The following is a 14,842-nucleotide window of genomic DNA, read 5'->3' as shown; positions in this document are numbered from 1 at the left end:
TATGTTTTGCAGCTCAAGATGAAAATCCTAATTAAAATACTCTGGCAAAGGGAGAAGGCTTTGCTGAAATAGCAGCAGCTTTGCAAACCAAGGATGGAGTTCAGTGATGGGAACAGCTGTATCCTGTCAGTCCAGTGACAATATTGTGTGTCACAGAAGTGTCCTGCGGAGAAATTACCTGTTTTCAGGAAAGTCATTTCACTTGCTCAAATGGATGTACCCTGTTTTTTTTCTCTTCAAGATCCCTGGACAGAAAGCTGCAGAGGCCACTCCTGGGAAAGTCCCGGACACTGCCCAGCATCCCGCAGTCCCCGGTCCTGAGCAGGCTTCCCCTCCTGGACCCCAAGGCATACAGGGAGGACATGCCGGAGCAGAAGCCCTACAAGAAACACTCGCTATCTGACTACCAGAAAGGGTGCACGGTGCCTTCCACTGGTGAGTGTCACAGTATTGGGGCAAAGTTTTGCACGGTTCTGGCCTGGGGACCTTCAAAATCTTAACAAATGCTTGCTGAAATTCTCCAGAGGCACAACATAACAGCAAAAAAACCAACCCACAATCAACATGGGATTTATCTTGCTTCAAAACAAGCCATTCTTTATGAGGTTTTGTTTGTCACTCTCTCAGCCTTTCTTTCATCCTCTTACTTAAACCTTCCCATCTTTCATTACACTGATCAGGAAGCTGACTCAACTCATGAGAGCAACTTGACTCATTGAGGTGATGGTCAGAGCCTTTTGCCCTTAGGTGGACTGTATCTCCAGACCTCACGTACTGCTCACTGACCTCACATTGCTGCCTCCGTGGCTCTTGGGCCTCTGCAAAAGTGTCAGCCGCTTTTCAGTGGCATGAAGTGGCTTCAGGGTATTCGTTGCTGGTCTTCATCAGGAGCAGCAGCAGAGAAGTGGCAGAGCACTGCTCTTCCAGTGGTCCTGGCCGTGGTGATGGTTTGCTGTAGCAAATATTCCCCAGCCTAGTAGTGTATGTTGGCCTTCACGTAGACTGGGAATTTTTATTGTGTCCTTCTACTGTTGTGCTGATCCTGATGAGATGCTAATAGGGTTGGACCAGCTGCTCTGGACAAACTTATTGGCAAAAAAGTTGATGACCAGAGTATTTTCAGTGCTTTTGGTGCCAGCAGAATCACACTGGGACCATAATAAAGATGGGGAAGATGATTAGTACTGAAACAACGATAAGGCCCTCTAGCCAGGGCTGACAATCCAGTGCTAAATAAAACCCATATAAAACAACTCCCTGTGACCAGCACCCTTTTTATTTTATTTTATTTTATTTAAATCTAGAACCATCACTGTCAGATTGCTGCGAGCTATCTGGCGGAACAGCTGTCCAAACCCTGGATTAACTTAAATGCTCTGCATTCTGCATTTCGTTTGCTGATGCTGCTAATTCTCCTGAAAGCTGTATGTGGAGAGAAATTCGGAATACACATTGCTGAGTCTGTCCTGCTGAGCATACCAAGGCTGATCTTCTCACAGCAGTGCTCTTTGGTGTGCTGCTTCACCCTACCAAGTTCTGTCCAGTGTGTGTAGGACCCCTATTTTCCTTTTCAGCCCCTCAGATTGTAAGAGCAGGTCTCGGAGTGGGGAGGTAGGGAGGAAGACCTGTGAGAAAACGTGTAGCTGACTCCTGTGGGCACAAAGGGGACTTGATGTTGGGACTGGGATATTTGAGATTATCTTTTTAGATAATTGCAGGTAACTCTGTTGCTTGGAATTTAAGACAGCTTGTGATGTTCTGTGAGCCATCAGGGTCTCCTCAGTCCCCAGATAGCATGATTGGCAGGACAGACCTGTGGTGACACAGAGAATAAAAAGCAGAAAGCTACCTGTTGGTTGTGGGAAAAACAAAATGTTTAGCAGGACTCATGCACAAGAGAGCAGCCTCCAGAGAACCTCTGAGCCCAGAGCAGGTCCCTGGCTCATGGGCTAACACTTCCAGTGAGCCATGCTGGAGATGGATGGAGGGAGGGGGAGGCTGGCTAAAGCTATGGAAAGGAAGCCCAGTGTGAGTCAGATTTATTGCAAACTTTGTTACCTGCTGCTCCAAACGCTGCTTCTGATGTGAGCGCAGACAGGCTTATACATTGTAGAGCAACCCATCTAGAACATACATTGTGCACAGCTCTCCCTGCATAGAGGGTATGAAGGAGAGGGTGCATTGCATATCAAAATTGCTTAACATGTTGTTTTATTCATGGCTGGAAGGTGCCAAGAAGAGGAGGAGTATGAAAACCCTTGTAGAGTGGAAGGCTCACTTCATAGGCAGAGCCTTAGACGGATGAATGAGGAATTGCTTTCTGTCCAGCTCATCTTAGGTTTTTTTTTCCTGACTCCTTGACACTCAGCTAGGAACTGCTAATTACCTTCTCTGTGCCTATCAGCTTGCTATCATGAAAGAAAGAAAAGAAAGAAAAAAATAATGTTTTTCTTAGCCTTGCCTGGTTTATTGTATTAGTCTCTCCTGGCCTGGATCATAGTCTGACAGTATTTACCTGTAATACATGGCTCAGATGGACTTAGTCCTGGAACAGCAAATGATGGCCCAGACAAATGCCCGTGATCTGGTCTTATTTGCAGGGATGCAGCATCTGTTATGCTCACCTTGACAAAATCAGCTCGTTTAGGGCACTTGCAGGTAGAGGTAAGCTCCTGCAAGATCAGCACTGGTAGTGGGATGTGACATTCAGAGCAGATGGGCGAGAGAGAAGCACCACGTGGCACAGGAGACTAAGGAATCCTCAATATATAGCTGAGGAAAGGAGAGTTCCCCCAGGTATTTAGGAATGAGAGCTGAGCTGAAAGGGTTTCAGGAGGGTGACAAGATCCTTGTGCCAAAGAATTTGTGAATTTGCTTTGAAAAGGTGCTGCCCTTCCCCCATTCAAGGTGGGGGGACTGCTGGCATCTCTGGCTAACAGTGGCAGAGGACGATGGCAGACCCGCATTGGGAAGGAGACAGCCACAGCTGCATGAGGCTTTGGCAGGAGAAGAGCCATTTGTGGGAGAAGTGGGAGGTTAATCTTCAGCAAGAATTCACCGTTGTGGATAGAGACAACTGGAATAGCACTAGCAGGGCCATAACTCTCTGCTGTCCTACTTGGGGCCATAAGAAGAGTGGTGACAGCTGCCCATGGGCACTGTTCAAAGTGCATGCCTTATTTTGCACATACCTGTAAGCTCAGTAAGCTTAAATTGGCTGAGAGGGCACTTTAATCGGAAGACTTTCTTTGAGACAGGCATCAAAGATGGTCCTTGGCTGGTATGGATGTCTGGAAACAGAAGAATTGCAAAGAGAGGTAGAAGAAGCTATCTCCTTCTGGTTGGATAGCATATGATGCCCTCTCTTGACTGTCAGGATGTGTTCCCTAGTCTTTTGCTCTGTGTCCCGTGGTTCCAGCTTTTCTGGTGCTGGAGGAGGGACGTGCCCTGTTCTGCGGGAGGTTGCAGGAGACCTCTCCTGCTTGGGGACTGTCTCTCTGGTGCAGGTCCTTGCGCAGGCACTGAAGTACCTGGAGGGGAACCGGAGCCCCTACGGATGGCAAGGAGAGTGGCTGGTGAGCCTGCCAAATCCTCTTCTCCTCTTGAAAACAACCTTTCTCTTCATTTAGCAAGCCACATAACTAGGTGGTCCGAGTGTCCTGTTGGTCCAGTTTTGTTGTTCCCTGTCAGATAACTTGCAATACTCATGCAGTAAGGTTCTGTCTAGGGAAGTGGTGGTGCCTTGGATTGCGACAAGCTCTGAGCTCTCCGCCTGTCTGTCCTCGCCTGGAGCAGTGCTCTTGGATTAATCTGGAATTCCTCATGGCCACGAGACCTGGGATGTAGCGAGATGGAGATAAGAGCAAACTGGAACAGGGGCAGTAGCAGTGCCTGCCTTGTCCAAACCATTATCCCTTTGGTATTACATTTTGCAGCCTGCTGAGAGGTTTCACACACGCTGGCAGCATGCAGAAATTAGCTGCCTTTCTCTTGTCCGTCCTTATTCTGTGTCCATGTGAAGTTTTAGGGCTGAGACTGAGAATTTTCTGTTGTTGTAGCTCGCTCTCTCTTTTCCTTTCAGCCTATGCTTGCCAGCCGTTGTTGCCTGCTAACCCGCGTGGGGAGGTCACTGAATGTGTTTGGCATGTCTGAGCCCTTACAATTGCCTTGGCCTTGCACCTGGAAGGAGCAGTCCATGCTACATCCACCTCTTCTCTGCCTTGCCTTCCTCATGCAATGTGCTGAGCTCTTCAGAAACTGGCTCCACTCCACACTGTGACAGTATGGAGAATGTGGGGAAAAAAGCTAACTAGTAGCATGGTTTGTGTGAACTTATTTGGAATTATGCCCAAGAGAGGGAATTAAAGAAGCAGAAATAAAGTAGCTGGATTTGAGAGTAGACCAGGACCCTGGAGTAAAGTTTTCTAATGCTCACATGAATAATGCTTTTGGTTGCTTTCCCCAACTTGTAGATGAGTGTCAATCTTGCGTCTCTGTTGAAGTTCCTATGGCCATATGGCTGCCTCCTGAAACAGCTTTGCTTGCAAAGATATCCATCCTGTGCTTTCAGCTGGGTGGTGGTGCTGTTTTCCATACTCTTCTCTCTGGTGACATGCTGTTTGAGTTAGGAAGACTCCGAGCTGTCTGACTTCCACCCAGTACCTGGGCAATGTGCCAGCCCCAGCATCCAAGGGAGGAACAGAAGGGCCTTTTTGCACCAGCCCGTGCACTGGTATTAATGTTCAGGAAAGCCTTGTGTTGCTCATACACGCTGAGTGATCGGACTGTCTGTGCTAAGAGAGGAAGTAACTGAGAGGCGGTCGGCTGTGTCCTTGATGCTTGGTCCATCCTTTGATACATGTTCTCCTGTCTTCCCAGTGTTTTAAATAGAAAGAAGAAAGATTTTGCAGCAATAGTTTTTGTCAAGCCCAAGAGGATGCTTAATCTTTTGGAGGTGCTGATTTTGCCAAGCATAGCTCTGAGTAGCAGAAGCGAGAAGTTTTAAGGTAGAAAAACATAAGAACAGCTAGCCTGTAGCCCATGGGCTTGTTTCAGTCCCTGACATTTCGTCTTCCAGTGATTTCTGTTCTTAATCTTTCCCCTTGACCTCCCTAGGCTCTGGGCTTCATCCTTGTTTCGCTTGTGTTTGGCAGAAATGAGAAACAAGCTCCTCAGCAGGTAGAAAGGTTTCTGGGGGGAGATAAGGTCCTGCTTTGGCATCTGGCTCCATCTGTGATTGCTCCCCATGCTTAGGGGAGGAGGAGTCCCAGCTCTTCCTCCTGAGTTGAGGATTGTCACTGGGAGAGGAGAGATTTGGTGTGGGTCACTCCATGGACCGGCCAGCGAGGAGTTCTGCCTCTGAGCCATGATCCCATTCCTGGAGGACTGTAGCTACACATAGCTCCTTGGAGTGTGAAGAGACCAAGTTAGCAAAATCCACATGAAACTGAAATCAGTGAGACCCTGTGTGTCTGTGCGACTTGAACCCCTCTCTTTCCTCCTTGGGAGAGGTGTCCCACGCAAAGGAGCGAGTCTGGTGGGTTTTGTCTCCTTTCCCTTGCATCCCTAAGAGCTCGGCTAAATTCAGTGCGTGAACTTGGCCCTCCCCAATCCAGTGTAGCAAACCAGTGGTGACAGTGCCTGGGTGCAACATGGGGCTGCGAGGGGACAGCCTTGGTGCGTGAGTGCAGGTGAGGGCTGAGTCCTCACAAATGAGGAGAGGATATGGCCAATTCCTGTTTCACTATGCAATTCGGGTGGAGAGGCAAAACCCGTAGGTCCTGCTGTAGGAAAAACGATGAGTTAGGTTCTTCTCCTCCTCGGCTTGGTGATTTTTGTCACGGCATTTCCTGCTACTTTCCCAGAACAATGTTATCGTACAGTGGCAGTCTGAATCTGGGCTTGGATTGACGTGTTTATGCGTTGAATAATCACAGCTTTCACACAGCAGTTCCTGTGTTGTATGAGCTGACGTTTGGAGAGGAGCAGCAGCAGCTTAGTGAACTTAAAGCAGAGGTGTGGGGGAAAAAAAACCCCTCAGATCCTAGGTAGCGTTCCACTTTCAGGCTGTCTCTATTAGCATTTTTAAAATCTTTCTCTTTTCCTCTTACCCTCTTGGTTCCATCCTAAAGTTGGGTTAGGTTCACTGCGTTCAGGTTCATTGACAGGACTTTGCACACAGCAAACTGTCTTTGCCCATTAAAGATCTCCGGGAGTGCAGGGAACAGACTTGTTTGTTAAAATGCAAAAGGCAGAGTAGCTGGTAGCCGCTTTGAGGCTGCCATGGGTTGTAGTCTAGCCCGTCTCTAACGCTGCTAGATTCAATACGAAACCCACAGGCTGCGCGAGTAAACCAGAGTTCACTTGCTGTTTTGTGGCAGGTTTTTACCTTAGGGCCTTTATCTGCTTTAAACTTTGGAAGCATTTTCCTCCTCATCCCAGGCTTTGCGGGGTCGTGACTACTCGCACTCGAAGATGCTGGATTCTTCAGAAACCAGATAGAAATGGTCTCGCTTTGGGATTAAACTGCTGGAGGAGAAGCGTTTCTGAAAACAATTCTAATGATTGATCATTTTTCCAAGAATTGAGCAAGAATTTTTTTTTCTTATGGCTATCAAGAAGTGATTTTTAGGCTTGGATGGCAGGGTGTGGACAGAGGTGGTGGGAAGCAGAGAAAGCCCCCTGTTTGCCAGGTGCAAAGAAAAAATTGGCAACGAAAAGCACGTGGTATCCAAGCTGCTTGGAAAATAGCAGAGTGGTGATATTATGGAGACATTCAGTGTCATGTTTTGTTATTTTACCTTTTGTTGCAATGAAATATGGTCAATCCTGTTTCAAAAGAGACAGCTCCGTGTGTTATTGACGGCCCTCTCCAGTAGCTGCTTTCTCCCACTGTATCCCTGAAGTGAGTTCCCGGGAGGCAGAGCTCAGCGTCAGCACATTTTTGTCCCCGGGCGCGTGGAGTTTGCAATAGCGCGCCAGACTGTGCTGTTGACACTGGGCTGTGCAGACCTGGAGGAGTCCAGAGATCTGGTTTCTGTCTCAGTTTTGCTGTTGATTTGTTCTTGGCCATGGCATAAAGGGAAAGTTGGGTTTTTTTGGAGGTGATGACAGTAAATCCTTTTGTGATTTGTCACATTTACAATGCCTCAGTTTCCCTATTCATAAAGTGAAATTTATTATAGTTACCAATTACAAAGTGTGTGAATACCTGCAGGAGAGAAGTTTGATATGAACATGTAGCATTAACGGCAAAACTGTACAGAGTTCTGATTGCAGGTATTTTATTTCTGTTACCAACATTTTTTTTTTTTTAAGAGCAGCAGATAGCATGGAATGTATTTTTGATTTCTTTATCAGGGATCCTTTTAATAGGGCAACCCTATTAGAATTAAATAATTTGGAAGTTATCAAGCATTAGGATTTTGGTCTTCTGTTTATTATGAGTAACAGTATTTATACTGCAGTAGAGCCTGGAGGCCCTGACTCTGATCAAGTCTTGTTGGGCTAAGCCGCAGAAGGGCAGATCTTGCCACAAAGGCTTTGGGGCTTCAGTCCCTCAAGGACTTTGTCCTGTGAATAGCATCCTCAAGTTGGTGGGATTTAGCTCAGTCGGCAGAGCTCACTGAGCCTTAACAGGTTAAGTTGTAGGTAAATAAAATGGACAAAAAGAAGAGAAAGGGAGGTCGTTCCTTGCGACAGGCTAAAGCTTCGTAGATGTGGCCAAGATGCAGAGGCTTATGGTGGAGATGTCTTCTAAATCCCTTCTGGTGAATGAGCTTTACAGCCATCCACCCTCTTACTTCCCTGCGGATACAGGTGCCTTGCACAAGGTGCCGGTACTGGCTGGGATGGAGGTGGGTGCGTTGGCCAGGTACCTGTTCCTGCTGCCCTCGCGTCCCAGGCGTCTCGGCAGGCGGAAGGTGGGAGGAACCCGGGTGACCCCGGCAGCGGTGGCCACCAGCAGAAGCGGCAGCCTCGTGCTGCTGCTCTGATGGCGGCGGTTTCTCTCTTCCCCCCAGGAGAGGCCTGGCGGCTGGAGGACGACTGCATGGAGCCCCCCGGCAACCCCGACCTCCAGCTGCGGCTCCGCACGGCGGTGGACGAGGCCCCGTTCAGCTACTTCCGCACGCGCTCCTTCTACATGAGGAAAAGCCTGTCGGTAGACAACCACCTGGGGTCCCTCGGCTACGCTCTACACCCGGCGGAGACGAAGGCCGAGCGAGTCAAAACCAAGCTCCGGAGGCAGTTCGTGAGTACCTGCTGGGCGTTATTTCTGTACCGCCTGCAGCCGTCCGTTGCACGCTGCAGTTCAACACACTCGTATTCACACGCGCTCACATCTTCTCAAAAACACCAACGTGTCGAAGAGCTATTTATATTTAAAGCATTACCAAAAAAAACAAAGGAAGGAAAAGAGGCTCTCTAGCCTGGTGAAACAGATGGTCGCGTCATCTTGAGTTTGCCCACATCATGCCAGAAAACCTCTTTGTCTCGCTTGGCAGATTTTACAACTCCTACCCATTCCCTATTGTTAAAACGCTCCTGCAGGGCTTTTGCTGGCTCAGAGGTGGCTCTTGCTCGGTCAGGTAATGCATGGCGTCAATACGTTTTCTCTGTGCCTCTGGAGACTGCAGTTCAAAATATGAAGTGAGATCAAAAGTAGAAATGAGTTTGCACTCTTGTCCTCTGCCTTATCCACACTAGCAATTTGGCCTCTTCAGGGATCTACCTGAAATGAACAGACATATTGAGGAGCCAAGGCTGGAGCAACAGTCTTTGTGGCAAGCCAGGACTGAAACACTGAAGCAGTTTGGGCTTTTCTGGCTCTTTGGAACAGTTCCGGTAGTAAGGCCATAGGATCAACCCGCCAGGGAAAGGAGGGCCGGCTCCACGGCAGGTTGGAGGAAGTGATCTGTTCAAAGTTTAATGGGCTTCGTGGCTTTTTCTTTGCGAGCGACACCTGATACAGGCGATTCATATGGCCTTCTCCCTGCCTCATTAGTGGCCACAGGGTTGTAATGAGGGGCTCAGGTGTCCCTGTTTTGAAAAGCACTTGATGTTGGTTGGAAACCGGTGAGGGCACTGATGCAATGGGAGCTGAATGGGGGGGGCACCCACCTGTGCAACCTACGGCTGAGTGCCGAAGGGGGCAGCTGCCCGAGGCCAGCGGAGCTCACCCATCAGCGAGTTTTGGACAGGCATGTCTTTTGCGTTGGTGCTTGTTTGTCTACAGTAACAGTGGGTATCTGCGGTGATGGTTTTTTCGGAAGCTGGTTATGGTCCCAGTGCTGTGAGCTGTGCTCAGTGAACCATGTCTGTGGGACCCGCTGCTTTAGACCTGGGAAGCAGGTGAAAGCTGTTATGATGGAGATGAGCAGAAACAGGATGGAGTATCTCATGAAGGGCTAAAAGGAGTCGGATGCATTTAAAATGAAGCAGTCCTGCTGTGCGGTAAGGAGTAGAAACCTGCTTTATCTGTCTTTCAGTCTAGATGGGTGGTCCTCCCCGATGGTGCATAGGAGTGTGGGAGGGAAAGGAGATTGCTCAGAGTTGGATATTGGGAACCATTCCTCTTTTGGAAAGGTCTTTGAGTATTTCTGGTGGGATCTGTTACCCACAGCCTCCCTACTCTGTTGATGTGAACAAAAAGTGTTAGAAGCAGTTGAACTCTGGGCCTAACCTCAGAGCTGGGGCATTAAACCAATTCTCTTAACAGTTGGTTTTAAGGTGAGAGGCTGATCTGTACCCTGCTTGTTCTCTGCCCTGGGGCAGTGCTCTTTTGGGCTTACACACTTGGGTGGGACGGGGGATAGTGCTGCAGAGCTCTTGGCTAGAAAAACATTGAATTGCCTCACAGCAGGGTGGCTTCTGAGTTTCTGATGAGATGTGACAGTCACCTCGCTTTGGGGCCATCTGCTTCCTCTCACTGAGAGTGGTGTAAAGGCTGCAACGAAGCAGCCAGTGGCTGGTGCCAGGGGCAGATCACCAGGTCAGATGAGCCTGTGTGCTCCGGCATTTCTTCTTCATTCGTCTCATGATACCTTCTGGAACTTGCTATTTAATTAACCTCCTTCCCTTCTTCCTCAAGGGGAGCCCAGATTGCTTGGTCATGGCTTTGTTTCTTTTTGTATAAGGAACTGCTTGGGAGAACATCTTCCTGCTTAGGTGCTTGAAGGAGAGGTGGACTCCTTTCCCCATCCCCAGTGGTGCCAGCCCACTGCCTGCCCACTCAGCTCCAGTCCTGCCACTCTCCATGCTGCCTGGGGCTTGGTTCGTTTTGGCGTTGACTTCACTAGAACTTTTGCCAGTGGTTTTGGAGACTGCGCACAGATCTTTAGCACTTCGGCAGGCATCCACAGAGCTGATTAATGTTGTCCATCAAGGAACAGGACTGGATTTCTGTAGGGTGTTTTTCTTGTTGTTTCATTTCTGGTTTGTTTTAATAGCTGAAAATGTTATCACTGTAGGCTAGGATGAAACTGCTTAGCCAGGGGTTGTGATCTTGTCAGACCTATTGAGACAAGCAGACTCAACCAACCTGGAAGGGGCTTGAGCAGAGACCTTTGAAGGGAAACCCAGAGGCAGTGAGGTTGCAGGAAGCTGAGCTGGCAGCTCATTAGCTGAGATTTGGGCTGGTGTGGGACCAGTATTCCCCATACAGCTAGAGACCTCATTTTTCAAATTCAAAGTAAAGGTCCTGACAACTTGGGGAAGTTGGACTTTGTGGCACTTATTTCCAAGAATAGGCAAGCTAGTATCAGACTCCAGGTCCTCCTGAGGGTAGTAATTACTTTCCACCTGTGTGCTGCTTGCTTTGCAGTTTCGCTTGTGTTCGTGTTCTGTTCTGGCCTGTTGCGTGATGCCTGATCTACCCCAGTCTTGGTGCTCTGATCAAGGCTGGTGGAGAAATTCATCCTAGGTGATAGCTGTTCTCCCCATGTGTAGCAGAGCATTTAGAAGAGAAGAGAAAATGATTTGCCTTTTCTGCAGTGGCTCACCTGGGACCTTTTAGGAAAGTCCATATTTAAAGCTTGATTCATTTTTCTGGGCTGTTGCACTTAGCCAGCTCGTAACATTAAATTTCTAGCTTTGCTCTCTCTGTGCTGACAGTCTGAGATGCCTTTGCCTTGTGAGGCAGCTGCTCCTATTTCTATTTCAGGAAGTGCTGAGAGTTATGGGAGAGGATCCTGATTCAGGGTTTTTGAGGGACCATAATGTGGCAGGGGGGAGACTGGGGCAGAGCTATTGCAGGAATGCATCCTGTGCCATGCAGCTATCTTGCATCTATTTTGATGCAAAGCATTTGGCTTGGCCTGTTTGTTTGCAGAGCCTTGTATGTTCTGGCATCCTTGACGTACCTGCAGTCTGCTAATTTCTTGGCCATTGCAACCGTTTAGCCTGACTTCATGCTTAATGAAGACTTCACGTCTGTCTTGGGTATCCAAGCTTCTCCACATGATGTAGAATAGCAGTTTATTATAGTCTATGTGAAAATGTTTGAGGGCTAGCAAACATTGCTTGTCCCTGGGGATGCAGTGTGCTGGCACGCTGTGTTGCCAAGTAATCTTTTTACTTTTCTGTCACTATAGAGGGAGCACCTGCAAATCGTGGTCAAAGAGGCCTCTTTTCCCAAGAGGTACCACGGTTCCTCTGTGTCCGCAGGAGGTGAGACCAGATGCCTTCTTCAGACAGCTAGGGTGAGGGCTCGGTTGAAGGATGGATTTCCCCCAGCCGCATAGCTGGTGGCATGTGTGTGCAGTCCCACTGCTGGCAAATGACAGATCTGCTCATACAGATTATTTGAATTTGCATAATTTGAATTTTAAATGAATTCCAATTTTTGTGATTGTCAGAACGAGTTTTCTTTCTAATAAGCCTTTCCGTTTAACTCCTTTAAGGCTTGTAATGTTGGCGAAGTTTCTGCCTTTGAGAAAGAGAGGAGCACTTGATTACTTTTGACAGCTGTCTTTCACACTTGCTCACATCCCCCCCTTTTCTAGGGATATGAATCAGTTTAAGAAAGAATTAAATAAATCAATTTAAGAAAGAATTAAAAGAATGCCATTCAGGTGGGGGAGCCGTGAGCCCTGCCTTGCCCAGAGCATATCCAGTGCGTCGGTCCTGTGGTGGAGGAGGGCTGCTGTGGCCAGGGCTGGACCTACGCTCTGAGATGCTGTGCGCGTTGCATCAGTTCATCCACTGATGGATGAGGGATTGTTTTTCATTTTTTGCCCCGCCAGCCCTGCTCTCCCTCCAGACATATGGCAGGCAAAGAGAAGGAGGGATGAGAGCTTCGGCAGTTTGCCTTGCTTGGTCTCTACTGAGAGTGGGAGGCGAACAGGACTGAGAGGCTTTTGAGCTACAGGCCAAGGTGAAACTCCTCTCTGTCTTCACGACAGCCCTGAGTATTAAACTCAAGATTAACACTGAGTTTAACAAATTTAACCTTATGGAGTATTAAGGGAGCTAGGCCAAGTCTGTGTTGCTGTGTATGATGACTGACTGGAACAACCAATGCAAATTAAAGCAGGATCTGCGTGAATTCAGTGCACTCTTTTCTTTTTTTCCCTTGGGATCTAAAGTACTCTATGACTAGGGCAGTTATTTTGGCATTGCCCGCTGACATTTTGATGTTATAAGAAAAAACATTGAGTCAAGAACACAGATACCTTTGCTCCCTGCGGAGAAGGAGCAGGCAGCGCGAGGAGTGTTGGCCGAGATCTTGTTTGCTTGATTTGCAGCAGGTCTCTGTCCTGACGCTGGCTGGTCCAGCTCTGCATTTCCTAGGTGCTGCCAAAAGTGACTTGACACTTCTACATGTTTCAGATAGGTGAGACTCAAGGATGTGTTACTTACCTGACTGTTGTTTCAGGCACTGTTGGTTTTTTTTTAATTATTATTATTTTTGTATGATATTTTTTCCAGGCGCTCATTCTTTTATGAAATGCCTGTGTGCGCTCCAGCTAAGATTTAGAGCCCTCTTTGTCCTGGGAGCTCTACAAATGAGTTGAGCAAAGATAACCTTTCTCTTAAAAAAAAAAAACTAGCAAGGTAGGAGAAGGTGGATAAGCAGAATGGTAAGGCCTTGGAGTAGGAAGTGGTGAAGAGGGAGCCTTGCTTTATGAGAGAAACCTGAGCAAATCTAGGACTCACTGAAGTTACTAACGGTGACTGAGCTCTAGAAGGAAGCAGGTACCTGCTGTTCTGCACACACACCAGTCCACAGGAATGGGAAAACCTGGATGGATGATCAGTCCAGAGGCCTCTTCTGTTGCTGATGGATGTTGCAAGGATATCGTGTAGATGGTCTGCGCAGAAGTCTTCTCGCCCCAGAGCTGCACAGATCCGTGTGATGTGACGGTATCCTGGTTTGGGTGGTGAGTGCCAGTAAAGTCGGGCAGAAGAGAGCAAACTGGCAGCCTGCTTAGCGCGAGCCGTCCCTGCAGCGGCTGTGTTACCCTGATGGTTTGATATTATTCCTACTACAGCATGCTGATACTTAACAAGTCTGGAGGTTAGAGTGTATCGCTCTCCTGGCAAGTATAGGATGGGGTGGTGCAGGCTCTGATGTGATGCTCTAGGATGAAGGCAAAGTCAAACTCAGCCCTGCTCTAATTCCACTGCCTCCAGTGGAATTACACCAGTGGTAAAACTTTCCCGGCTGGTTTATTTTACTTTAGTTTTGTTCTTATACAACTACAAAAATGTTCTCTTTCTTATACCTGCTTCCAGAAGATGTTAGCAAACAGCCAGTTGATACTTGTTTGTGCCCTCTACTTGTGTGTAATATTAAAAAAAAAAAAAAAAAAATTCAAGGCTGGAGTCATGCAAAGGGCAGGTCAACTGTGTTAGACTGAGCAAAGGGATGAGTGTTGTGCTGGAACTACGCACACGCTGTCCTCAATTTTGCAAAGGCCAATTGTAATGTGTGTTTTGAGGTAAGCAAAGGTAGATGAAAGATGTATGCCGTGTATCATCTAATTGTGCCAAACCATACCTTGTCAGCTCACTTGCTGACTGTTGTTCATTGATGAGTATTTTAAAAAAAAAAGAAATGAACCTAATAACGTGACACTGGAGCCAGATAGCAGCTTATTCACTCGAGTGCTACAGGCAGCGGAACAGTTCCTGATAGCAGGCGCTGAGTGGGAGAGACTGTTTGTGAATCACTCGGCTTTGCAAATTAGTACGGGAGCGGAGCAAAGCAACACAATAATGCTAATAAACAAACAAGAGCAGGGTCTGACGAAATGTACTCTGCTCACTTCTTTGACAAGTGCGGTTTTAATTGGAACAGTGGCTTGTAGTGTCCTGGTGAGTGTGTTGCGATGTCTGTCATTAGAGCTCTGAAGCCTTAGGAAGGGGAGAGCGTGCGGCGGGGTCTGTTCTGCACGTCGCCAAGCAAAGGGAGATCTCACCTGTGCGTGCAAATTGGAGAGGGTGGCTCAAAGCTGGGCTGGTGAAGAGAGGGTTCGTGGTGGTTTGCATGGGCAGTGCAACACCTCTCGTGCTCCCAAAGCCAAAAAGGAAGCAGTAGCTCTGTGACAAACAGCGTAAATCAGCTGAGCGAGGTCAGATGTGCCTGCAGAGGCTGTTGGGGCTTGGCGACACGGAGCGAGTGCACTGCTTTTGCAATGCAGAGTGCCAAGCGGCCCCGAGATGCTGCGCCAGTTCGGAGCTGGCAGCAATGGTCTTTTGTGCTGTTTGCTGCTTTGCTCGGCCCAGGGTGGTGGGTCTCGCTGGGCTGGGGAGGTGGGAGGGCTTCTCTGGGGAAGAGTCAGGGTCAACTAAGGCTTTTTCTTTGCCAGCTGAAGATCGCTGGGAGCCTGCCTGCAGCGTC

The 14,842-nt window shown here is 48.2% G+C and overlaps 1 protein-coding gene across 3 annotated transcripts in view; it reads left to right on the top strand.

Annotated features, from left to right (window-relative positions):
- LOC112983393 (ankyrin repeat and fibronectin type-III domain-containing protein 1-like) overlaps positions 1-14,842 on the top strand; it is a 311,760-nt gene that overhangs the window by 80,990 nt on the left and 215,928 nt on the right. For all 3 annotated transcript variants that reach the window (XM_064520675.1, XM_064520674.1, XM_026100490.2), the window contains 2 exons: positions 242-435; positions 8,022-8,251. In XM_064520675.1, coding sequence (XP_064376745.1) covers positions 242-435; positions 8,022-8,251 — 424 coding nt within the window. The remainder of the gene's footprint in view (positions 1-241; positions 436-8,021; positions 8,252-14,842) is intronic.

The sequence above is a fragment of the Dromaius novaehollandiae genome, chromosome 14 (genome assembly GCF_036370855.1).
Source record: "Dromaius novaehollandiae isolate bDroNov1 chromosome 14, bDroNov1.hap1, whole genome shotgun sequence".
Classification (NCBI taxonomy): Eukaryota; Metazoa; Chordata; class Aves; order Casuariiformes; family Dromaiidae; genus Dromaius; species Dromaius novaehollandiae.
This window is presented reverse-complemented; position numbering and strand designations above follow the sequence as displayed.